Source organism: Nicotiana tabacum, chromosome 20, assembly GCF_000715075.1.
Source record: "Nicotiana tabacum cultivar K326 chromosome 20, ASM71507v2, whole genome shotgun sequence".
Lineage (NCBI taxonomy): Eukaryota > Viridiplantae > Streptophyta > Magnoliopsida > Solanales > Solanaceae > Nicotiana > Nicotiana tabacum.
The window spans coordinates 167,181,334-167,206,498 of record NC_134099.1 but is presented as its reverse complement, the minus strand read 5'-3'; the positions used below and the strand labels follow the sequence as shown (position 1 = coordinate 167,206,498).

The 25,165-nt window shown below is 34.6% G+C and overlaps 4 protein-coding genes across 4 annotated transcripts; all 4 read right to left on the bottom strand.

The window, feature by feature from the left end:
• Positions 1-11,284: 11,284 nt before the first annotated feature.
• On the bottom strand, positions 11,285-14,952 carry LOC142174654 (uncharacterized). The gene is made up of 7 exons (XM_075240491.1): positions 14,367-14,952; positions 13,976-14,279; positions 13,590-13,880; positions 12,881-13,541; positions 12,387-12,650; positions 11,735-11,861; positions 11,285-11,658 (listed from the first exon to the last, which is right to left on the bottom strand). The coding sequence occupies exons 1-7, from the start codon at positions 14,950-14,952 to the stop codon at positions 11,285-11,287; spliced, it is 2,607 nt and encodes an 868-aa protein (XP_075096592.1).
• A 6,743-nt stretch (positions 14,953-21,695) lies between these two features.
• LOC142174653 (uncharacterized) lies at positions 21,696-22,184 on the bottom strand. The gene has a single exon (XM_075240490.1). It carries the CDS (start codon positions 22,182-22,184, stop codon positions 21,696-21,698), a length of 489 nt encoding a protein of 162 aa, XP_075096591.1.
• Positions 22,185-22,244: 60 nt separating this feature from the next.
• LOC142174652 (uncharacterized) lies at positions 22,245-23,033 on the bottom strand. The gene has a single exon (XM_075240489.1). The coding sequence runs from the start codon at positions 23,031-23,033 to the stop codon at positions 22,245-22,247; it is 789 nt and encodes a 262-aa protein (XP_075096590.1).
• A 48-nt stretch (positions 23,034-23,081) lies between these two features.
• On the bottom strand, positions 23,082-23,438 carry LOC142174651 (uncharacterized). Its single transcript, XM_075240488.1, has one exon. The coding sequence runs from the start codon at positions 23,436-23,438 to the stop codon at positions 23,082-23,084; it is 357 nt and encodes a 118-aa protein (XP_075096589.1).
• Between the last annotated feature and the right edge of the window lie 1,727 nt (positions 23,439-25,165).

The following is a 25,165-nucleotide window of genomic DNA, read 5'->3' as shown; positions in this document are numbered from 1 at the left end:
TAAACAGACAATCAAGCCTATGAGATTTCCATCCTTTAATATCTTTATCTAATAATTTACAATATATTCATATAGATATCAATTAATATAAATAAATCAAAGAATACAATTTACACAAGTAAGGCATGCTTTGAGTCCTAAACTACCCGGACTTTAGCATTAATAGTAGCTATGCACGGACTCTCATCACCTCATGCATACGTAGCCCCCCCACAATTAGCAACAATTATTTTATTTTAATCACCTATGAGGTAATTTCTACCTCACAAGATTAGACAAGAGACTTACCTCGTCTTGCTCCAATTTAATCCACAATTTTGCCTTTTCCACGATTATCCAACTCCGTCTGGCTCGAATCTAGCTAAAATAATTCGATACAATCACTAAAAATTATAGGAAATAAATTCTATAAGAAAATACTATATTTTTAATAAAAATCCCGAAATTAATTAAAAATTCGACCACGGAGCCCACATCTCGGAATCTGACAAAAGTTATAAAATCCGACAACCCATTCAATTACGAGTCCAACCATACCAGTTTCACTCAATTCCGACTCCGAATCAATATCGAAATCTCAAAATTTCGTTTCTATGAGATTTCTAAACTTTTCCAAATCTCAAATCTCAAAACACTAATTAAATTGTGAAAAACAATGATACACTTGTATATGTAGACCAAATCCGAGTTAGAATCACTTACCCCAATATTTTTCCCTTGAAAATCTGCCAAAAGTCGTCTCTGCTCAAGCTCAAGTTCGTCAAAAATGGCAAATGGGACGAATGCCCTCTTTTTATAAAACTGCCCAGCAGCCTTCGAAACTGGTCCTCGATCGCAGCATCGAACATGTGCCTTCGATCAGGGCATCGAGGTTGTGCTTTCGATCAGGGCATCGAGGGTTGGGCCTCGATCCTAGCCCTCGAGCCATACCTTCGATCATGCCCTCGAGCCTTGCCTTCGATCGCGGCTTCGATCACAGGCTCGAGCCTGGACCTCAGTCATGGACTCGATCAGGGTATCGAGGTTGGGCCTTCGATCATAGCCTCAATCATTGCATCGATCTTGAGCCTTTGATTGTGACCCTCAATCTTGAGTCTCACCTAGCCCTCGAGCCTTGCCTTCGATCATGGCCCTCGAGCTGGACCTTCGATCATGGCCCTCGAGTTGGACCTTCTATCATGGCTTCGATACACTAGCTCGAGCCTGTACCTCGTCAACCCTAGGCTCGATATCTGGGCTCAATATCTGGCTCGATATCTGGGCTCGATCACAGCCCAGAATGTCCAACAGAAGAGGAAAAATTGCAGCAGCTTTTTAACTTAAATTTTTGATCTGTTAACCATCCGAAACTCACCCGAGGCCCTCGGGACCTCAACCAAATATACCAACAAGTCCTAAAATATCATACGAACTTATTTGAAACCTCAAATCACATCAAACAATGCTAAAATCACGAATCATGCTCCAATTCAAGCTTAATGAAACTTAGAATTTTAACTTCTACATTCGATGTCGGAACCTATCAAATCAACTCCGATTGACCTCAAATTTTACACACAAGTCATAAATTACATAATGGAGCTATGAAAATTTTTGGAACTGGATTTCGACTCCGGTATCAAAAAGTCAACTCCCCGGTCAAACTTTCAAACTTTAAATTCCTATTTTAGCCATTTCAAGCGTAATTTCACTACGGACTTCCAAATAAAATTTCGATCACGCTCCTAAGTCCAAAATTACCATACGGAGATGTTGGAATCATCAAAATTCTATTCCGGGGTTATTTTCTCAAAATGTTGACCGAAGTCAAAATTAGCACTTTAAGGCCAACTTAAGGAACCAAGTGTTTCGGTTTCACCTCAAACACTTCCAAATCCCGAACCAACCATCCCCGCAAGTCATAAATCATTACAAGCACCTACAAAAAGTTTTATTTTACGAAATGGGGTTCTAAAAGTTAAAATGACCGGTTGGGTCATTACACGGGATTTGCATGGTCCAAATGTAATAGGTTTGGTGTCTTCTGGACTATAAACCAAACTTAGACCAATAAAATTTAACTCATAGAATCACTGGTGGAATATAATATTTCTATGAACCAATAATTCTTATTGTAATTCAGAAATTTTATCAATCACATTTTGACCCTCTGTAATTTTGCTGTTCAACGCGATTTTGCGCCCAATAGGCCATGGGCGTGCCTGGTTATTCATGAAAGCTCTAGAGACTATGTCAAAATCTCATAGGAGAGGCCCACTCCACTCTCATATAGGTGAATTCATCAAGTGTATACTGCTTTTAAATACACTATCCATAAGGATTATGAATTTCATTAAGAGTTATAACTCAACCTCTCAATTAGTAGCAGTCAAGCACTCTCTTTCAGTGCTTCAGTGCCAATATCGACTTGTTATTACACATATGAACCTACTTCATGGGATCTCCAATCACATAGGTTGGGTTACCATCTCTATTGACAACATGTCGGCCTTAACCCCATCTCTTTTGAGGTTTGAAGAATTAATTTCTTCCCACAGGTTTAGTTAGAGGATCGGCCAAATTTATCTCTGACTTCTCATAGTCAATGAAAATTATTCCATTTCTCAACAGCTGTTTTATGATAGCATGTCTCAATTTCATGTGTCTACTTTTACAATTATAAGATTTATTCTTTGCTATAGCGCTATTGCCGCTTAACAATCTCAATGTATAGACACAGAAGGCGATACGTCATTTATTAAAAGGATATTTAGCTAAGAAGTTTCTTAGCCACTCAGCCTCAGAACTAGCTAACTCCAGAGCTAAAACTCTGATTCCATAGTTGATCTAGCAATGATCGTCTGTTTAGCTGATTTCCACGATATTGCACCACCACCAAAGGTGAATACATAACCACTAGTGAATTTTGTCTCATCTGAATCAGAGATCCAGTTTGCATCACTGTACCCTTCTAAGGTAGAAAGAAATCCACTATATATGATACCATAATTCATGGTTCCTCTCAAATATTTCATTAGTCTATCTAATATAGACCAATGATCTCTGTTGGGATTATGAGTATATCTACTCAGTCTACACACAACATAGGCTATATCAGGCCTTGTAAAATTCATTAAATGTATCAGAATCCCATAATTTTTGCATATTTAGACTGAGCAACTGGGTCACCATTCACTACTAGAAATTCGCTAAACACCGACCAAAACAACCGACCAAAGTTGGTCGGTTATGACCAATTACCGACCAAAATATGACCATATATGTGTAGACGGTATTTTGACGGTCGGAAAGGCATACCGACCAAAGTTGGTCGGTCAATTAAATTCAAAAAATAAAATATTGTAAAAACCCGACCAAAGTTGGTCGGTTTCTTAATTAAATAATCAAAAGATTCACCATCTGGGAATTGAACCGGGGTCTGTACTGTGGCAGGATATTATTCTACCACTAGACCATTGGTGCATTTTGTTTTAAGACTGTCTTTTATTTGATTTATACTCTTTAATTATATTTTCGTAGAAAAATAACCGACCAAAGTTGGTCGGTTTTTTAAAATGACCGGCCGAATTAACTGACTAATTTTGGTCAGTTTTTTTAATATTAATTTTTATTTATTTTAATTGAAAAACCGACCAAAGTTGGTCGGTTTCTTGAAAAATAAATTTTGCGGGACTCAAAAATAGTTTTCCGCATTTTTGCACCAAAGAAAACCAACCAAAGTTGGTCGGTTTCGTAAAAAAAAATTAAAAATAAAATATTTTAAAATTTTTTGGCCGGCTGTTTGACCGACCAAAGTTGGTTGGTCGACCTTGGTCGGTTTTTGTCGAATTTCTAGTAGTGATTATTCTTTTTCAACTGAGAGTTAGCATCAAAAGGAGTGCTCACAGATGTGACATTAAAATATTCAAACTTCTTAAGAAGTCTCTCAACATAATGTTCTTGTGACAACATTAGTCCATCTTCACTCCTTATAACTTTAATTCCCAATATTATATTTACTTCACCTAGATCTTTCATATCAAAATTAGCAGACAAAAATAATTTAGTACTTTGCAGAATATTTAAACTTGTACCAAATATAAGCATGTCATCTAACATATAGAAATATTATCACATAATCATTGTCTACCACTTTAGTATAAACACATTTATCCACCTCCACTGAAGAAAAATTGTCTCTCAGTAAGACTTGTTCAAATTTCTCATACCACTGCTTAGGAACTTATTTAAGGCCATAAAGAGATTTAATTAATTTACAAACTTTAATTTCTTGTCCAGGAATGATACAGCCTTCAGGTTGAACCATATAAATTTCTTCTTCTAAATCACCATTTAGAAAAGCAGTTTTGACATCCATTTGGTGGATAAAAAGCTTACGGATTGAAGCTAAGGCAATTAAAACTTGAATAAAAGAAATTCTAGTCACTTGTGCAAATGTATCAAAATAATCTATATTTCGTTTTTGAGAAAATTCTTTTGCTACTAACCGAGCTTTATATTTATCTAAAGATCCATCAGCAATAAATTTCTTTTTGAAAATCCATTTACAACTAATAGGCTTTGCTCCAGGAGGTAAATCAGTTAAAATTCATGTGTTATTTTTCAAAATAGAATCGATTTCAACTTTTATTTCCTCTTTCCAATATTTAGCATCTGAAGAAGATATAACTTCAAAATAATTTGATGGTTCATTATCGACAAGAAAAGTTTGAAAATCATTTGCATAAGAAAAATATTCTTTCCTAGGCCTTTTGCTCCTTCTCAGTTCCTCATTAGAGGTAATTTCACTATTTGTTTCAACAAGTGTATGAGAAATCTTATCAGACAATGATAAATATATTCAAAGAACTCAGCATTTTTTGTCTCAATTATAGTATTGCAATCAAGCACATCACTTTTTAAAACAAGAAATCTATATGCAACACTATGTTCAGCATATCCAATAAGCATGCAATCAACAGTTTTAGAACCTATTTTTCTCTTGTAAGGTTCAGGCAAAAGAACTTTAGCAAGGCAACCCCACACTTTTAAATATTTCAAGCTAGATTTATAACTCTTCCACAATTCATAAGGAGTTTTGCTAGTTCTTCTATGTGGTATTCTATTTTGCAAGTGACAAGCAGATAATATAGTTTCACCCCACAAATTATCAGGAGCATTAGAACTAACTAACATAGAGTTCATCATTTCTTTCAATGCTCTATTTTTTTATTCAACTACTCCATTTGACTCAGGTGAATAAGGCGGAGTTACTTCATGAATAATTCCATTCGTTTCACAAAAATCATTCAAAGATAAATATTCTCCATCTCTATCAGATCTAATTCTCTTGATTCTTCTACTAAGTTGATTTTCAACCTCAGTTTTATAAGAAATAAAAGCATTAAAGACATTATTTTTATTTCTAAGCAAATACAACTTAGTATATCTAGAAAAATTATCAATAAAAGCCACATAATATCTTTTACCACCTCTAGTCATAGTCTGCTTCAAATCACCTAAATCGGTGTGAATTAAAGATAACAAATCAGTTTCTCTATTTACAGAAAATTAAGTCTTTCTAGTACTTTTAGCTTCAGCACATATTTCACACTTGTCAATATTATTTGAGTCTAAATCAGATAATAATCCTAGTGACTACATTTTTCTTATATATGCGATATTAACATGTCCTAATCTAGCATGCCATAAAGAAATAGACTCAACCATGTAAGCAGAAGAAGATGTATTTTTATATCTAGTATCAGAAATATTAAGCATAAATAAACCATGGTTACAATATCCATTGCCAACAAAAATATCATTTTTGATCAATACGACCTCATTATTTTCAAAAGAAACCTTCACTCCAACCTTTCCTAATAACCCCACAGAAACCAAATTGGTTTGGATATTAGGAACATGCAATACATCACTCAATACTAGAGTTTTACCAAATGTGAGTTTGAGAAGAATTTTTCCTTTCCCAAGAACGCGAGTTGTTCTTGAGTCACCAAGATAAATAGTTTCTTCTCCTTTCTCAACTTGGGTGTAAGACAAAAATTCATTTTTGTCTGCACAAATGTGCCTAATAGCACCAGAGTCTATCACCCAATTTCTCATATTGGCCACATTATTTATTTGAGAAATGACCGCAACAATTATATTATCCGCTTTAGTTAAATTTAATTTTGACTTAGCGAGATTGTCATTTATTTCAACTCTTTTCTTGCATTGAGGTGCATTTTTCTTGAAGGTTTTAATATTAGCATTGGATATATAACCATGTCTATTTACATACCTGTATTTTGATAACAGTGTCTGCTTAAGTTGTGGATGCAATAACATATTTGCAACACCGTGGATATCTGGCAGGACAGTTGGAACAGTAGCAGCGGAGATAATACCAAAATTGATAGCACCATAAAAAAAATTCCATATTAGTATTACTTGTCATAGTTTCTTAGATTGTAGGGAAATGACATCGAAAAATAACGATAATAATACTGTAATAATATTTGTGAGCGAAAATATACGAATTTACTTGAGTCGTGCCAGGCACTGTCCTAAGAAACTATTTCAGCAATATGAAATATTTTTCCAGGTTTAAACAAGCACATCTCTATTTATTTAGAGGATATATGAATCAACAAAATATTAATAATAAATTCAGCTATTAATAGAGAGAACAAACAAAGTAGACTACAAATATTTTAAGGAGGAAAGAAAGGAAACTGAAAAGGAACGAAAGAGGCAAATGAAATTGCTGATGATTGATGGCCATTTTGAAGGTCTATTTATAACCTTTAAGTGAAGCTTAGATCATGACAATGTACACCACTTGTCTTCAATTTCTCATGCAAGAATACCACGTGGAAGGACATTTTTTGAAAATACTCCACACTCACTACCTCCGTTTCGTTGGTGGTGAGGAGAGATAGTACTAAATATTACTCTAATAAGTTCTCGATATTACATTGACAAGGTCAATAAAGAAGAAGATCAAGTAATATTAAATACATATATATATACTTCTAGTAGTCTTGTTGAATTCCCAAATGAACCCTTTCTTACAATTTCACTTTATGCTTAGCTTTTTCATATGCTTGATATTTGATGTTTCATCTTTGTATACTAGATCTTGATGCATGGAACGAAAGTGATGAATTATTAGTTGTCCGTCAGTAAGTTTTTAAAAAAATTAGAAATTAAAAAGTTCAAAAGTGCCGAGGGACTCCGACGAAAAGTACCGAGGGAATCCGATACAAAGTCCCTCGGTAAATAGCTGTTTTTAAGTAGTGACTTCCTCTGTCCCAATTCCTAATTTACGTGACAGAGATTAGATTTTTTGAGAATTAAACTTTTTAATTTTAACTGTGAATTCAAATATAGAATCTTTAATTTTTCTGAAACAGAATTTATATATTTGAAAACTACGTAAAAGGTACTATAAGTTATAATAATTAACAAATCAATCTAAAAGGCATATGAAAAAATCACGGTCAAAGAAAAGAGGGAGTATCTGAACTATTTCTCTGGCATTCCTCAACTGCAAATATAAATCTTTTTCAGCAATCTTCAACAACAACAACTGCTTCTACGGTTCAAACATGTGGCCTATAAGTCATACGAATATAATTTTATCATTGCTCTAAGACTCGCGCGCCATCACAAGAATAATTGAGAAAGCAACAAAAATTGATATCACAACCAAGACAAAATATTTGTATCAATATGAAGGCATGGCTGATGATAAACTTGCTTGCACACCGTTACTTAGCAAAGTCATCTGATTCTCGATCCTTTGAGTAAGTTGTTGGGGATATTGCTGTTTGATAACTGTAAACTCTTTTATGTCATCTCTCAAATACCCCTTCTTTGCCGTTAAGAAATCTAAATTTGATGTCAAATTTGTCATCTTCCTCATAACGGTAACGCCTAATACCACTAGTTCCATAATTGTGGCTAACACCAGTACATAAAAAGTAATGTTGTTGCTTGAAAAGAGGATAGTGAGGCCGACATTGAGACAAAGAAAGAATGTGACTAAATAAATCACAAACTTTATTAAGTTGAAAAATTGTTTGTGTATTTGACGGTCCTCTTCTCTTAAAGATTTAATTCTTTTGTTGAACTTGTCTATGTACACTTTCTTCAGAATCAGTTGATGTTCTTGATTTTGAGCTTGTGCTTCTTCAGCCATTACTTATAAAAATTAGTTAGGAGACTTACGAATTTTCTCCTCAGCGGAAGCGGATCATCTACAGCAACCCGACTCGAACTACTGGTTATGTAGCGGATGGACTCCCTGTTCTTGATTATTTCTTGATTAAGGATGTAGAGAACAAACCCTAACCACCTTCACTTGACTATTCGTGATATTTATATAGACTACACTTAAAGTTAGGGTTAGACAGCCCAATGAGTCCGCTAATTAGCTAGCATATTATTTCAGCAGAATTTGTCGTTGAATTTGAGGGAGTCTATGGTTTTCTTTTGAGATTTTGACCAATATTGTCCCTTATTTTCGAGGGTAGGTCTATTTTGGTCCTCAAATATAATCCTGAGCATATTTAGTCCCTTAAATATGCTAAAGTGGAGCATCTTTAGTCTCACTGACAAAGGTTTTGACCAATATTGTCCCTTATCTTTGAGGGTAGGTCTATTTTGGTCCCTCAAATATAACCTGAGCATATTTAGTCCATTAAGTATGCTAAAGTAGAGCACCTTTAGTCTCACTGACACAATATATTCAAAAACTAACGGTGTTACCCAACTCTGATTCATAAAGCAAATCTTCTGCTCTAAAGCAAAATGTTTCCTCTCATTTTATTGGATAACGCAAATTATCAATTGAATTCCTCATTTTTAGATAATGTCTTCTAAAATTTTGATCTTGAATATATGCCATTTTCTGCCAGTTTTCAATGAACCGTTGTTAAAATAATAGCCAAAAAAATATATAAAATTTGTATATTTTGTATATATATTTCTTTTTAAATTTTTTTTTGTATGTTAATATACAAAAAATATACCAACTTTATATACTTATTCCGCTACCAGATATAAACAGTTTTTGGCACGGGCTAAAAATAATAATACAACCTGGTTATTCGTTTGCTTCAATAATATGCCTAGAAGTGATCCTGACAGCTCTATTTTTTTCAAATTTTAACTTTTCTTTTTGGAAAAATCAACCGAAATTTTTAAATGTATATATATACACAAAATAATTTACAAATTTTATATATTTTTTCGGCTATTATTTTAACAGCCGTTATACAGTGTTATTTTCTCATTGAAAACTGGCGGAGAATGGGATATATTCAAGATCAAAATTTTAGAAGGCATTATCTAAAAATGAGGAATTAAAGTGACAATTTGCGTTATCCAATAAAATGAGAGGAAACATTTTGCTTTAGAGCAGAAGATTTTCTTTATGAATCAGAGTTGGGTAACACCGTTAGTTTTTGAATATATTGTGTCAGTGAGACTAAAGGTGCTCCACTTTAGCATATTTAAGGGACTAAATATGCTCAGGGTTATATTTGAGGGACCAAAATAGGCCTACCCTCAAAGATAAGGGACAATATTGGTCAAAACCTTTGTCAGTGAGACTGAAGATGCTCTACTTTAGCATATTTAAGGGACTAAATATGCTCAGGGTTATATTTGAGGGACCAAAATAGACCCCCTCAAAGATAAGGGACAATATTGGTCAAAACCTCGTTTTCTTTTTAAAGAGTAATACCTTGGTTTTTGGTACTTGGACAATCAGGAACTTTTGATATATTTATATATCCGGGCTTAATTTAATTTGTCCCATTGACAATAGAAGACGAGAGGTTTAAGTAAACAGACTTTCTTATCATTCGAAATCCTCATGACAATTAAATACCTGCACGATAAATATATTTATCAAAGTAATATGTGGGAATGTTATCTATATAATTAGTTGGACTTTTATATTTATCTCTTTAAAATAGAGGTTAAAGTTTTTATATTTCTAAAAATAATATATATATCTTAACAAAATATATAGCCCATCAACCATTAGTAACTTTTATCCTTCTTCCTCTCTTCATCTTTAAATTAACTAGAGTAGTACGTTTTACAAACAATAATTAACAAGAATATGGATATGATAAAGTTTGGGCAAGTGGGAGGACGACGAAAGGAGGGAGCTACCTCAGATTTTATTTCTTCTCTTCAATTCCTCTTCGTTGAGAATGGCCACTTTGTTTTGTCAGATATACATGGTGATCGAACTCTATCTACAGTACACACTTCAATACAGTAAGTATATATCCTCTCTTTTTTTCTTTTTTCAATAAGTTTTGCAACTCAATTTTTTTTTAAATAACAACGGATACGAATTCTGTGTGTGCGTCGTATGTTACACTTTGTTAGGAACAATACCTTTTCATGATATTTTTGATTTTTTATCCGTTGTCCAGTATCTCTTTTGGGACCTGATTCATCTGCATTTAATTTGCACTTAAAAGTCCCACTTTTGAAGTAAAACTCTCTCCACCAAAGGCGACTTCGTTCTTAATTAGGGCTCGGCTTCATCAGATCTCTAGTTAATGACATCTATTGATGGTACGAACAATAGTACTAAATATTACTCCAATAAATTTTCATGATCGTCTATATTATATTTGTTTGATATATGTATATTCGATGTTCATGATTTTTTCATATTAGACCATTTGGTGCTTTTTGGTTAAGGTTATTACGTGAGAATTATGAACTGATCGAGTTTATTACAAAGCGAGTTGAAAGTGATGAATTATTAGTAATTGCAGTATTGCACGACTGTTTTTGTCTCCATATCAAATTAAATATAATTCTTGTATCCCAAGTTTTGAGTTTATTTTGGTTAGGAGATTGTAATTATTGGTGTTGCCAAGTAAAGGTAAAAGACTGTATACACAGTACAGCTCTCCTAATTGTATTACAATCTCCTAAATAAAATAAACTCCTAACATTGGACTACAAGAAATATATTTAAATATTATAGCCGCCTATGTTAATTCTAGCTTCAACTCTTTTCACAGCTCATGCTTTCTTTAAATTACATTTTATCTCTCGTTAATGTCTCACGTAATTAGGCGTTAGGTAATATATTTTAATTTTTGTTTTTTTAGCCAAATTCCAGGATTGTCCTGGTGTGTTGTATATATGACAGCAAAAGGTACAAAACAGAGGGGGACTTGGCCAGTAACCTCTGAATACAACACTACACAAAAACCATGAGGCATCTCTACACAACTTGTCTCCCTATTCTAAATACAAAGGAAGATTAACTGATAAAGAAATTAGCCTTGTCGTACCTCAATCTTATACTCGGCATTTGACATTTATCAAGTTGAAATGGTCCCTTTACCATTTCTGGAAGTTGCTGAAATGTGTGATAGAAGGATACTTCTTCCAGTGTAGTCGCTAACTTAGCCAATCCATCTGCTACCTGGTTCGCTTCTCTGTAGCAGTGAGCAATTTTGACTGTAGCTTGGTTAAAAATCTGTGATGTATCTTCTATAAGAGATCTGAGCTTCATGTTGTTGGTGACTTTGTCTTTGAGCATGTTGGCAACCATTAAAGAGTCAATTTCCAAAGATAGGACATTGTATCCATGTTGCACGCACCATCTTCCTCCATAGTTCACTGCTAGAGCTTCTGCATAATTATTGCTGCTGCATCTTACAAGTATAGAGAATGCAAAAATGAGCTCCCCATTCCCATCTCACTATACCTCCTATCCATGCTTTCCCATTTTCGTTTATGAAGCTTCCATCGGTGTTATGTTTTACTTCCCCAATGGGAGGTTTCAACCAAACCACCTGTTTCCAAATTACAGTATGCTTCAATTTCTCCACCACCTAACAAAGTTCAACCCAAGGCATAGTCAGTTGACACTTCGGGAAGGCCTTGTTCAATGTAGCACGAATAATCCAGTAGATTTGGTTCTTCATTCTAGATTTATAGAATTTCTTTTGGTTGCCATATCTACAGGCACACCTGTTTCTCCATACCTCCCAACAAATAACAACGGGAACAATTTGGATTAGGAACTTATGAACTTTGTTCTTAGTCCTAGTTTGCCACCACCAACTCAAAAGTCCTTTGATAGGCCATAACTGATGTTTGATACCCAGAGGATGCCCAAAAAATTTCCACAAAGTTTGAGCAGCTTCACTGCAAATAAATACATGATGAATAGATTCCCTCTCTGGAGCAGAACAACAAGAGCATCTCGATATCAGATGTTTACCAAATCTATTTATGGTGTCATCAAAAGGTAGCTTTCCTCTTATTAATCTCCACGACAAGAAGGAAATTTTAAAAGGAAGGTTGTTGTGCCAAAGCATATTACTCAACCAGTCACTTTGTTTGTGTGCTCTAACCAGTTGCCATACAGAGCTATTAGAATACTGTCTGTCTGGAGTAGCATCCCAGTATATAAAATATGGCGCATCTTGATCTCCACAGCTAATGTTTTCAATATGTTGTACCATATCCTCAGATAGAAAGCTTTCTATCGTTTGCACATTCCAGTCTTCCTCAGAGAAGAATTCTTTGACTTTGTCTTTAGTAGAACCATTTCTTCTAGGTGGAATATTAGCTAAAGCTCCTTTCTCCGTCCAGTTGTCCCACCAAAAACTGTTCACCTTGTTGAATCTTCCAGATCATATTGCTTTCTGCCTTTTTTTTAACCTTCGTTATACTTCTCCATGCGTGTGAGTCAGAAGAAGCACAAGCTTTAGCCACTAGATGCCTCCTCGAACAATATTTGGCTCTAAGGAATGACGACCATAGGGATGGCTGGGTTCTAAATCTCCACCATCTTTTTATAGTCAATGTATCACTAATCTCTTGCATTCTCTTTATGCCTACCCACCTTCTTCTTTAGGAAAACATAGATTCTTCCAAGAACTCCAATGATATTTTGATTTATCACCAGTTGAAGCCCAAAAACAACTTGCCAATGTTTTTCCATGAGATTCAGTATACCCTTAGGAGGGTTAAGTGCCACTAGGGTATAAGTGGGGAGTGATTGAAGAACATGCTTTATTAGGATGAGTCTTCCTCCATAAGAAAGCATTCTACCCTGCCATCCGTTCAACCTTTTCACAATCTTAGACAGTAGATCTTCAAAGTAAAATATCTTTTTTCTGCCTACATAGATGGGACACCCTAAATATGTGAATGGGAAGTTCTTGTCCATAAACCCAGTTGCTTCTCTCATTTTGTTGATCCTAGAAGCTCCCGTGTTTGGTGCTGTCAAAAAGTAGCTTTTATTCATGTTGACCTTCTGCCCTGAACTTCTTTCATATCTTCTAACTTGCTTCATAATCAGCTTGATAGAGCTCGACTTTCCACTGCTAAAGATCAGTAGGTCGTCTACATATGCTAGATGGTTAATACAAGGTCCTTTCGGACTCATGGAGAATGGTATAAACCTTTCATTGTTGATCAGATTGTTAAGCATTTTAGTCAACACCTCAGCTGCTAGTATGAATAATGAAGGCGATAATGGATCCCCTTGTTTTAACCCTTGGCTGGAATTGAAAAAACCTTTTCATTCTCCATTAACAATGATGGAGTACCACATTTCAGATATAAGATTCCAGATGATGTTGATCAGCACCTCTGAGAAGCCATATTTTTTCAGAACAACTGTTAACTTCCATGACATCCTGTCGTATGCTTTGGCCATGTCTAGCTTTATCACCATATTCCCACCTATATTACTCTTGCCAATACCCTGCACAATCTCTTGAGCTAATAGGACATTTTCTGTAATTAGTCTCCCCTTCACAAAACCGCTTTGGTTTTCAGAGATCAAACACGACAGCAAAGGGTTCAGTCTTCTAGACAATATTTTGGAGATAATTTTGCTGGAAAAATTACTCAAACTAATGGGCCTAATGTCGGAAAAGGTAACAGGAAACTCCACTTTCGGCAACAAGACTAGTAGCGTATGTGAAAAAACTTGGTAAGTTTTCCTCCCTTGAAGATTTGCTGAACAAAAGCCACAACGTCATCTTTTATGATGTCCCAACATTTGTGATAGAACATGCCACTGAAGCCATCCGGCCCTGTAGAACTATGAGCACTCATACTGATTACTGATTCTTTAATTTCTTCTTCTTCTGGAATCTTGATCATCATCTCATTTTGTTTAGTAGTAATACATGTAGGAATGCAGTCTACAATATTACTATCTACACTCTGTTGTTGTAGGTTAAACATTCTCTCAAAGTGTCTAATAGCTGCCCTTGCAATCTTTTCATCCCCTGAAACTCATCTTCCTCTGTGGTTCTGGATTCGATGTAATTTTAACTTCCTTCTTCTTTCTCTGATCATTGCATGGAAATACTTACTGTTACAGTCTCCTTCCTCAAACCATTTAATTTGGGATTTTTGCTTTAATAGTGATTCCTGTTGTGCAAGCCATCTCACATATTTAGCATGAGCCTTATTGAGATCTGTTCTTACTTGCTCTGAGTTATCAATCAATTCCAATTCCTCCACTGTTTGCACATGTGCTTCCTGTGCTTCGACATGCTGGTGAACATCCCCTACCCTTTCTCTGGACCACTGACTGAGACTCTTCCCTAATTTCTTTAATTTTTGTTGTAACCTCCACATAGGGTTCCCAACTATTGGCTTCCCCCAAACCTCTTTAACCAAATCTTGAAATCCCTGCCGGTTCACCCAAAAATTAAGAAATTTGAAGTACTTGATAATGTTTGTTTGATCAGAATGACTTTTCATTAGCATAGGTATGTAATCTGAGCCTGTCCTCACTAGGTGTTTGACGGTGTTACTGTTAAACTTCTGTGCCCATAGGTCGTTTATGAAGACTCTGTCCAACCTCTTCCATATTCTTTTTCTTGGCCTTCTATTGTTACACCATGTAAATCTAGACCCAATGTAGCCTATGTCCGTAACTTCATAATTGTCCATGCACTCCGCAAAATCAAAACTTTTGTGATTTCTGTGAGGCCTTCCCATTAACTCCCCCCTCCCCCCCCCCCCCCCACACACACACACATATGCACCATGGACCCTTGATAACACTGTTTAAGTCTTCCAGACTCTCCTAAAGCTCTTTCCTTTCAATAGAAGTACATTTTGCATAGACTGCTGTCACATACACACCGTCGCTGACATGATTACTCTTAATATGAAGAGTAATTTGTTGTTCATGGTCAGATACAACATTAACCTAGAAACTGTCCCTCCAAAAATACCAAATTTGGCCAATTTTATTGGAACAACAATTATTGAACCCTAGAAACCTCTTGTAACCCTCCACTTTCTCCATGTTGACAAATGGTTCCATAATCGCTACAAAATCCACCTTATTAATAATGATTAGTTTTTTTAGCCTATGAATAGCTTTTTTGCCTCTAATGTTCCATATGATTGCACTAATCATAAGGGAACATCACATTAGGCACTTTTTTTGTCCCCCCTTTTGCAAGAAAGAACTGTTTTGTCTCTGTTCTTTTTCGAATTCCTCCTCTCTGCTTCTACACCTTGTTACTGGTGACAGACCATTCCTTTCACACACCTCATTTTTATTATCTTGTGCAGGGTTCTCTTCAGTTTTGTCTTGCATTGAAACAAATAGGGTAGGTGATTCATCTCTGATTACCTCCACTGTCTCGTCTACTATCTCCTCAACTACTTCTTGTGAGTTGCCGATGTCCGGTGAATAGCCGTGCAGTTCTACAATCAGATTCAGCCCAGGCTGTTTTTTCACATACGATGGAATGCTGCTAGACTCTGTGTCAAGAGCCCTTGAATCAATGTTTTCTTTCTCATTCTCCATAGTAACATGTTTTTGATCATTATCCTTGTTAGGATATTGATCTTTCATCCCCTCTTCTTCCTTCTCATAGTTCCGGTGACTTGCTCTATTGACTCCCGATACACTAGCTTCATTTGGCTCTTCATGCTTCTCATCTTGATTGTTCTCCATTATCTGGTTTTCACCTACCTCTGACCTGTTATTTTTCGGTCTTTTGGTACCTTTTCTAGTCTCTGCGACTTCCTGTGACAGACTTGCTTTAAACATAACCTTGGGTTTCTTTTTTGTTTTTTTTTTTGTTTTTTAGTCCTTTTGATGCATGTCCTTGTCTTTATTGATGGTATTTCTTCTTTATTATTCTGATTTCCCTCCCCTTCTTCATGTTCCTGACATTCAACAGTATCATTGACTCTTTCTTCATTTGATTTCCCCTCTCCCCGTTCTTTCACCATTTGTATTTCAGCTGGGGCCTTGTTCTTTATCTTAGTTCTTGCATCGTTAGTGTTTTGTGTTGTCTCTTGTATTCTTTCCTTCTCGTTGGTTTCAATTACTTTCTTGCCAGCAATTGTGTTGTCAACTTGAATATTTCCTTGAGTTCTTTCTGTTAGTTCCGTCAATATTGCTGTATTTGTAAATAATAATTCTGGAAAATATAAGTTATCGTAATGAAACAGTAATTAATTCGAGCGCACTGAATTCACAGTGTTTCCTTAAGGAATTTAATCCCCTCCTAATACCCAAGGTTATGGATTATTTCCTCCCAGGATAGAACGAATCACACACTGGTGTAGCGGTACTTCAAACCCCAGTGTTTCAGCGAACACAAAGTTCGGTAGCAAATCACACTTACAGTTGCTTTGTTTGAAGTTAAAACAATGCAGAACAAAGGAGTAGAAACTCAGAAAATCGTACGAAAATGCTGAGAGGAAGGAGTGCAATGTATAGCCAAAGTTGAGCGTTTTCAGTTTTTTTTTTCCTACAGCTGCTGCACATATTTATAGCAGTCAGCTTTGAAGATGAACGACCCTCCACCCTCCATGGTAGAGCATGCACTAGCTTGTTTGTGGAGCAAGCACTTGGCCATGGTGGGAAGAGCATTAGGCAGCTGCTATTGCAGCTGGTGGTACACGGATTGGAACATATCCGTTACAAATGCGGATAATCTTACGTTAATATTTACTATTAACAAATAAATTTGGTCCAAAAAATTAATCAATCAATCAATCGTTTCGAAGCCGAAGCCGAGCAGAGCGAGCGACGACGACGACGACGACGACGGCGCGAGGCTTGCTTTCTTCTTAACTCTTTAAGAGCTACAAGAAGAGCAATTATATATATATACCCACAAAAAATCTTTTCCTCTTCTAATATGGGACAATGTCTCATTGTCAAGAGGGAGAAACTTAAAATTTTACTCAAAAATTTTATTTTTCCTCCATTTCCCATTCACCATCATTTTAAGACTATTTCATCTTAAATAACAAAAACCTCAACACTTTCTACTTTCCTTTGATCTGCTTGTCTTTTCTTTTCCAATTCTCTGCATTCAACCAAGGCATGACCCAATTTCTTGCAATGTCTGCAGTATTTTGGGACGCCCTCATACTCAACCATTTGTGTGTAACCATTCAAAGGCGATTCTTCATCTTCTGATCCTACCCAGACACTCGTTGGCAGTGGTTTCAATAAATCAACTTCCACCCTAACCTTCGCCATACTAGGACGAGTTCTGCTACGAGTAGCGATATCCATCTCTAATGGGTTCCCAACTTCACTAGCTACATGCTTGCTGTAGTGCCAGGTATGCATGTGAAATGGAATTTGAGGTAATAATATTCATACGGGAACAATCAGATTGTCTTCCTCAGGTTTAAAATCTGGCGACCATTTCTGAAGCCACATCTGGCGGCCCTCGATCTCGATTCGTCTCCTGAACCAGATGGTGTTGAAATCATCATCGCTTGTGAAATCCAAAAAAAACGTTGTGGTTATCATACACTCCTATTTTGACTGATCCTTTCAAGCCAAATTTCTCCGCAAATCTTGACCTAATTTTCTCAATTTGTGGTTTGATTTTAATGAATCTTCCCACAATTGTTCTTTTGCATTCTTCTGCCATGACTCCATAGTAGTCCTTGGCCTTGAAAATTACAGCAGGCATACCATTATGGGTTGTCTTCCTTGCAATTACAGCTTCGCACCCATGGCGAGATGTGGACGCAGATTAGATTTTTCGAGAATCAAACTTTTTAATTTTGACTGTTAATTTGAATATAGAATCTTTAATTTTTTTTGAAACAGAATTTATCTATACTATATTAAAAGTAAGAATACCCTTAGCGAAATGTCGTTCGTCTTTTTTACCCTTTTAAAATAGTGTTCACTCTAGACAAAATAGTCATTTAATTATTCTCCTAGCTAATATTTAGGAGTTTTAAATTAAATCAGATTTATTACTTATTAATCTTTCCTTATTTGAAAAAGTAAGAAGTCCTTATAATTAGGACTTTAAAATCATTAAAATTTTTATCTTTTATAAATTTTACGGCTAAAGTATGATTAAGTAACACCAAATCTTTATGCGTATGAATTTCTACAGTTAAATATTTTTAGTGCAAAAGAGATTGTACAATTATACTAAATTTTAGGTAAACAATTATCATATAACAAAATAAAATAAAGAAAAGACTAAAGAAAGAGGAAGCATTGTCCTTTATCCCAAATCAGAAAGTAATATAAATGTTATGAGTAGACATGTGAAATTGATCCACTGACTATAATTTTATTCTTTGATCAATAATTTGAGTAGATATAAATATTAATACAGATTTTTAAATATAATTGGAAAAAATAATTATGAAAATATTTAATAATAGCAAGAGCGAGATAGATAGAAAAGTGATTGACAAAAGTTGTTTTCCAATACTACGACAAATATAAAGTACAAAAGGTTGATTTTTAATATCATTTGACAAAAGAATTTTTGTGGATAAAAATATAGTTATAATTAAATATTTAATATATGATATGAGCTAATATTAATAATCTGAATCCTCAAAAAATAAATTATTTCTTTTAGTTATTAAAAAGATAATTAAGTATTTGAATTAAAAGAGATCAGAATATAAAATAAAATCAGTTATTGTATTAGGAATAAATTGTTAAAATGCAAACTTTAAGAAATAAGAATGAAATAGTAGAAGATAAAATGTATTCATAAAGAGATGTGTGAGACACAATTTAATATATTTTTATATCATATTATAAGATATGTATAATTATAAAATAATGCACAACTAATTTATCTAAATGCACCATTCATGCAAATTCAAAAGATATTAAATACAATTACCATGTTAATGTGAGGAAAAAAAATTCATTATTTAAATAAATATTATATTTTATTTTAACGTCAACGTATATATTTTTTAATTGATAGACACTATACACACGTGCGACGCACGTATACTAAAACTAGTATATTTGAAAACTACGATAAAAGGTATTATATGTCATAATAATTAACAAATCAATCTAAAACGCATATGAAAAAATCACGGTCAAAGAAAAGAGGGAGTATCTGAACTATTTCTCTTGCATTCCTCAACTGTAAATATAAATCTTTTTCAGCAATCTTCAACAACAACAACTGTTTCTATGACTCGAATATGTGGCCTATAAGTCATACGGAGATAACTTTACCGTTGTTCCAAGACTCGCGCGGCTTCGCAAGAATAATTGAGAAAGCAACAAAAATTGATATCACAAACGAGCTATTAATTTAAGATCACGAGTAGAGAAGCCTTCACAAAAAAACTAGCGACAACAGAACTGTAGCAGTAACAGGAGTACTCAAACTAGATTCACCAATAAGATTAACTATATTGGATTAGACAGATGGATTAAACATATGTAACCAACTAGCGACATACAAGCCTTCACAAAAAAACTATGTTTTTCATCAGTCATCCAAAGTAGTCATTCAAATACTCCCTCTTTCCCAATTTATGTGACGGATCGGATTTTGAGAATCAAACTTTTTAATTTTTGACCGTGAATTCAAATATAAAATCTTTACGTTTTTTGAAATAATATTTATATATTTGAAAACTACGTAAAATGTATTATAAGTCACAATAATTAACAATTCAAAATATCTAAAAGGCATATGAAAAGATTGCGGTCTTCCTCAACTGCAAGTATAGATCTTTTTCAGTAGTCTTCAACAACAACTAGGGGTGTCAATGGTTCGGTTCGGCCTATTATTTTATAAAATTTGTACCATACCAATTTTTCGGTTATTCAATTATGTATAACCAAAATTAGACTTTTCAAAACCGGTTCAATCATGTCGGTTTCTCTCGGTATCGGTATGGTTCGGTAAATATTTGGTAATGTTTTTTAAATGTCATGTAAAAACCACTAGTAGAAGTAGAATGCAATAACATACGTACTTTTATAGGACTTAGCAAAACTCTCTACACAGTTTTACAGTTTAAAAGGGGATGAATTAAGAAAATATAAAAGATGGCTAGAGTATAGATCCATCAACTATTCTACATCAGCGTAAAAGAAACTAAGCCATACAAAAAAATATATAAATCACACGATTGGAAAGATATTAACCAAGATGAGATTCAAGAATAAAGTCTATAAAAGATTAAATATTCAAAAAGATAGATCTAAATCATACGAAATTAAACATATTCAATATATTGTAGTTTGCTACTCATAATCGTTACAATACCTTGTGTCTTGCTAGTGAATATGCTGGAAATAATTTAGTTTCAATAGAAGTAGCATAATAGGTTTGGGAATTAGGATTTTGAGTTTAATTACTTGTTGGCTTGTAACTATTTCATAATTCCAAGTCTCCAGAAAAAAATTAATGCTTTATTATTTTTAAACTTAATATATAAATATATTTTTTACATTGTAAATTTATTCGGTACGGTTCGATATTTTTTCAGTTTATTTTCATAAAATAAAAAATCTACCCTAATTATCGGTACGGTTATAAATTTAAATAAGAACCTACGGTTTTATTAAAAGAAATCTAAAAATCGGTTCGGTACGGTACGGTTTAGTCGGTTTTTAAATATCCATTGACACCCGTCAACAACATTAGTGACTGCTTCCGCGACTCAAACATGTGGCCTATAAGTCATACGCAGATAATTTTACCATTGCTCCAAGACTCGCGTGCCTTCACAAGAATAATTGAGAAAGCAACAAAAATCGATATCACAATCAAGACAAAGTATTTGTACCAATATGAAGGCATGGCTGATGATAAACTTTCTTGCACACCGTTACTTAGCAAAGCCATCTGATTCTCGATCCTTTGAGTAAGTTGTTGGCGATATTGCTGTTTGATAACTGTTAACTTTTTTATGTCATCTCTCAAATACCTCTTCTTTGCCGTTAAGAAATCTAAATTTGATGTCAATTTTGTCATCTTCCTCTTCAGGGTAACGCCTAATACCACTAGTTCCATAATTGTGGCTAGCGCCGGCAGAGGCGGATGCAGGATTCGAAGGTTGTGGGTGCCACCATGTTATGCATATAGTATACATGTCAGTAGCTACAAAGACAGATTAGGAATAATCAGAGGCGTATCCGGGATTTTTTTAGAACATGGATGCACCATTATATTTAAGATAAATGTTTGGTTCGATTATATAAAATTTATGGTGATAACAAGTTCACGAGCAAACTATATTAATATTATATTCACAAAAAATATCATTAACTTTACAATTGTCCTCGACGAGTTTTCATAGTTTGAAAACGGTCAATAATAGCATCATTACTTATAGTTTTAAATATCTTACGCTCTATATAGCAAACTAAACAATCATTGAGAAAATCATCATCCATCCTATTACGCAGATCAATTTTGATGTGCTTGCATTGATGAGAATGCTCTTTCCACGCTTGTGGTAGCTACGGGTATAAGCAAAGTCAACTTCACAAGCAAATAAATAAGTGGACAAGTAAGATCCAATTTTGTCACTATCATCAGTCTAGCAAAATCCTTAATCCCCTTCAGGTTAAGAAATCTACTATCACACTTTTGAGCATAGACGATGAAACTATCAAGTTGGAAACCGAGTTCTCGAAGTTTGTTGTCACTAAATTCACTTGGATAATACTCTGCCAACTTCATTGTCATGTCCTTATCAAAATTAGCAAATGAATCAACCGGATTCAAACTAACCATACCAAGTAATAAGTCAGTAGTCACAACATCAAAACGATCATTAAGCTCTTGAAATTCCAAATCAATAACCGTATAAAGCACTTTCACACGAAAGTGATGTAAATATGAAACTCCGGACCTCTTACGCTTCGACTTTCCTAGAGTATAGTCTTCATCCATTTTGAGAATTAGAATAACATGTTTACTACAAAATGAGCACACCTCATCCAACAAGGAGTTTCATTCAGTTTCTCTCATCATTTGCAATCGTTTCTTTGCAAGGTCAAGCATTCCCATAGCATTAACAATATCGTGATCTTTCTTTTGTAAAGCTTTGTTCAATTCATTTGTAAATAATAACACCTTAAACATCAAGTGAAACATAAACATAAATCCAAATTCTTGAATCTGGCTCAAAAGATTTCCCGTTGCAAATCTATCAAGATGATATGGACAGTCACGCTTCATATCTTTAAGCACATTAACAATTGAAGGAAATAAAACCATCAAATTGTCCAAAGTTTTAAAATGAGACCCCCAACGAGTATCACCCGGTCGTTGGAGGCCACGTTCTTGATTCAAACCTTGCCCCGTGTATGCTTCTCCAAATTTAAGCAACTCTTCCAACTTATCTGCTTGATGTTGTCGAAGTGACTCCATGCGCTTAAATGAAGATCCAATAGTATTCAAAACATTAGTAACAACATAAAATAAATTATCCACATCCGAATGCTTTTTAGAAAGAGCTACAAGTGCTAGTTGCAATTGATGAGCAAAACAGTGAATACAATATGCAGAGGGAGTACCTTGCAAAATTAAAGACTTGAGATCACTTATTTTTCCTTGCATATTACTAGCTCCATCATAGCCCTGTCCACGTATCTTGGATCTACCTAATGAATGATCCAATAGCAAAGAATAAATTGCTTTTTGTAATGATGAGGAAGAAGTATCATCCACGTGGACAATACCCAAGAATCGCTCTATTACCATTCCACTTTTGTTGACATATCGCAAAATTAAGGCCATTTGCTCCTTATGTGAGACATCCTTTGATTCATCAACCAATATTGCAAATTAATCACCATCCAAATCTTCAATGATAACTTTAGTTGTTTCTTTAGCACAAGCCTCCACAATCTCTTTTTGAATTGTTGGACAAATCATCACATCATTTTGTGGTGCATGGCGTAATATTACTCTTCCCACATCCAGATGCCGATCCCCGTGCCATTTCAAAAGTTCAAGAAATCCACCTTTATATTCAGATTCTTCACTTTCATCGTGTCCACGAAATGGAAATCCCGAAATTAAAAGAAACTTCGCCACATCAATTGAGGAATTTAAGCGCATCCGGTAATCACCTTTTACTTTCTCACTTTGCTTATCAAAAGAAGATTGAATCGATTGACGTTGATTTTTCAAATCTAGCATCCTATTGAATCATTTGTGATGGATACTATTTACTTCACCAATATATGCTTTGCATCTTTCCACACCCTTGTTCCAACCCCTAAAACCATCTTTTGTAAATGCATCCCCTGCATTTCCACGACTTTCAAGTTCATTCTTGAATAAATAACAATACAAACAAAATGCCGCATCTGCTTTTATGCTATACTCCAACCATTGAGAATATGGTCCCTTAAACCAAGTGGGACTAAATTGACGCATTTTACTCCCAATCTTAGTTTTAGGAAAGGCATGACCAATCGGTTGACAAGGCCTTTTGTTTATATAATATCTCCTTACTTCATCTCGAATATTAGGACCGTAATCCGAAATTGGCATTCTTTCTTTGGGATCCGGTTCAAAAGATTTCAAATCAAGCACTTTGTCCACATTTGAAAGTAGAGAAGGATTTGTCTCTCTTTGAACTTCCTGAGCGATTTGTGAACTCATGGATGGCCAACTAGCACTAGAACTTGGTTCACCATTTTTCGGCTTTGTGAGAAATCTATCCATTTTAATCTTATGGATCGTTCCTACAAAATTAAATATTCACACTTCTATTTAATCTATCTTAATTTAAATAAATTGTTAAATTCAAATCAATCATATTAAAGCATGTCAGTCAACAGATAAAGAAGTTATAGCACAAAAATTAGACATTTGTAGTTCTGTACATATATATTTGACACTTTAATTGTGTTTGGATTTGAGCAAGTTCTTCAATAGAGTTGCAGCAAGAGAATTAAAATACAGAGGCTGAGAATTTTAAAGGAATGTGGTCGTGGAGAAGAAATGTTGCTTTCTTGAAGAATCCATTCACAGAGGCTAGAGCCGAGAGAGAGAGAGAGTTGAGAGGAAGAGAGACTGTGAAGTTTACTTTTAGGAATTAGGGATTGGATATATTAGTATATACCCAAATTCCTCCTAAAAACATGGGCCATGTTTTTAGTCAAAGAAACTTTAAAAAAGAAAATATATAGAAAAGGAGAGGGAGACAGACGGTGGTGTAGGTTGCTTTTAGGAATTAAGGACTTGATATATTAGTATATACCCAAATTCCTCCTAAAAACGTGGGCCATATTTTTAGCCAAAAGGAATTTCAAAAAAAACTTAATATAGAAAAGGTGAAGGGATAGAGGATCGAAGCCTTGACCTCGGGGTAGACAGGGGCACCAACTTACCAATGCACCAAGGTAGTCAATTGAGCATGGGTGGTCACAAACATATTTATATAGATAATTGTAAAATTGATATTGTTTATACATAGCCTAGGGAGGGGGGCATGGATTCATGTACCCCACCCCCTCCACGTAAATCCGCCTTTGGGAATAATGGGTCGGTTTGCTTAGTTTTTGGTTAATTTGAATAGGCTTTTCATTCACAAAGCAAATAAGTTCGATTTTAGTTCAAATTTTTAACACTTAATTTAAACACATTCTAAATAAAAGTGCAAAAACAAATAACATTTCATGAAAGAGCGCCTCCAATATAAATATTTGCCTAAGGAGTAGTTTAACTACACTATATATTCTTTGTTTGACTAGATTAATTTACTTGTATTGTTCTTTGTTTATTTTTTCATCTTAATTGTTGAGTTCTATGACAATTATTTTCAAAGAAAAACTTTCAACATTCAACCTATGATATTCGACTCAAAACGACTATCAATCAAGCCATTTAATTTTTTTTCAAAACTCAATAGAAGATAT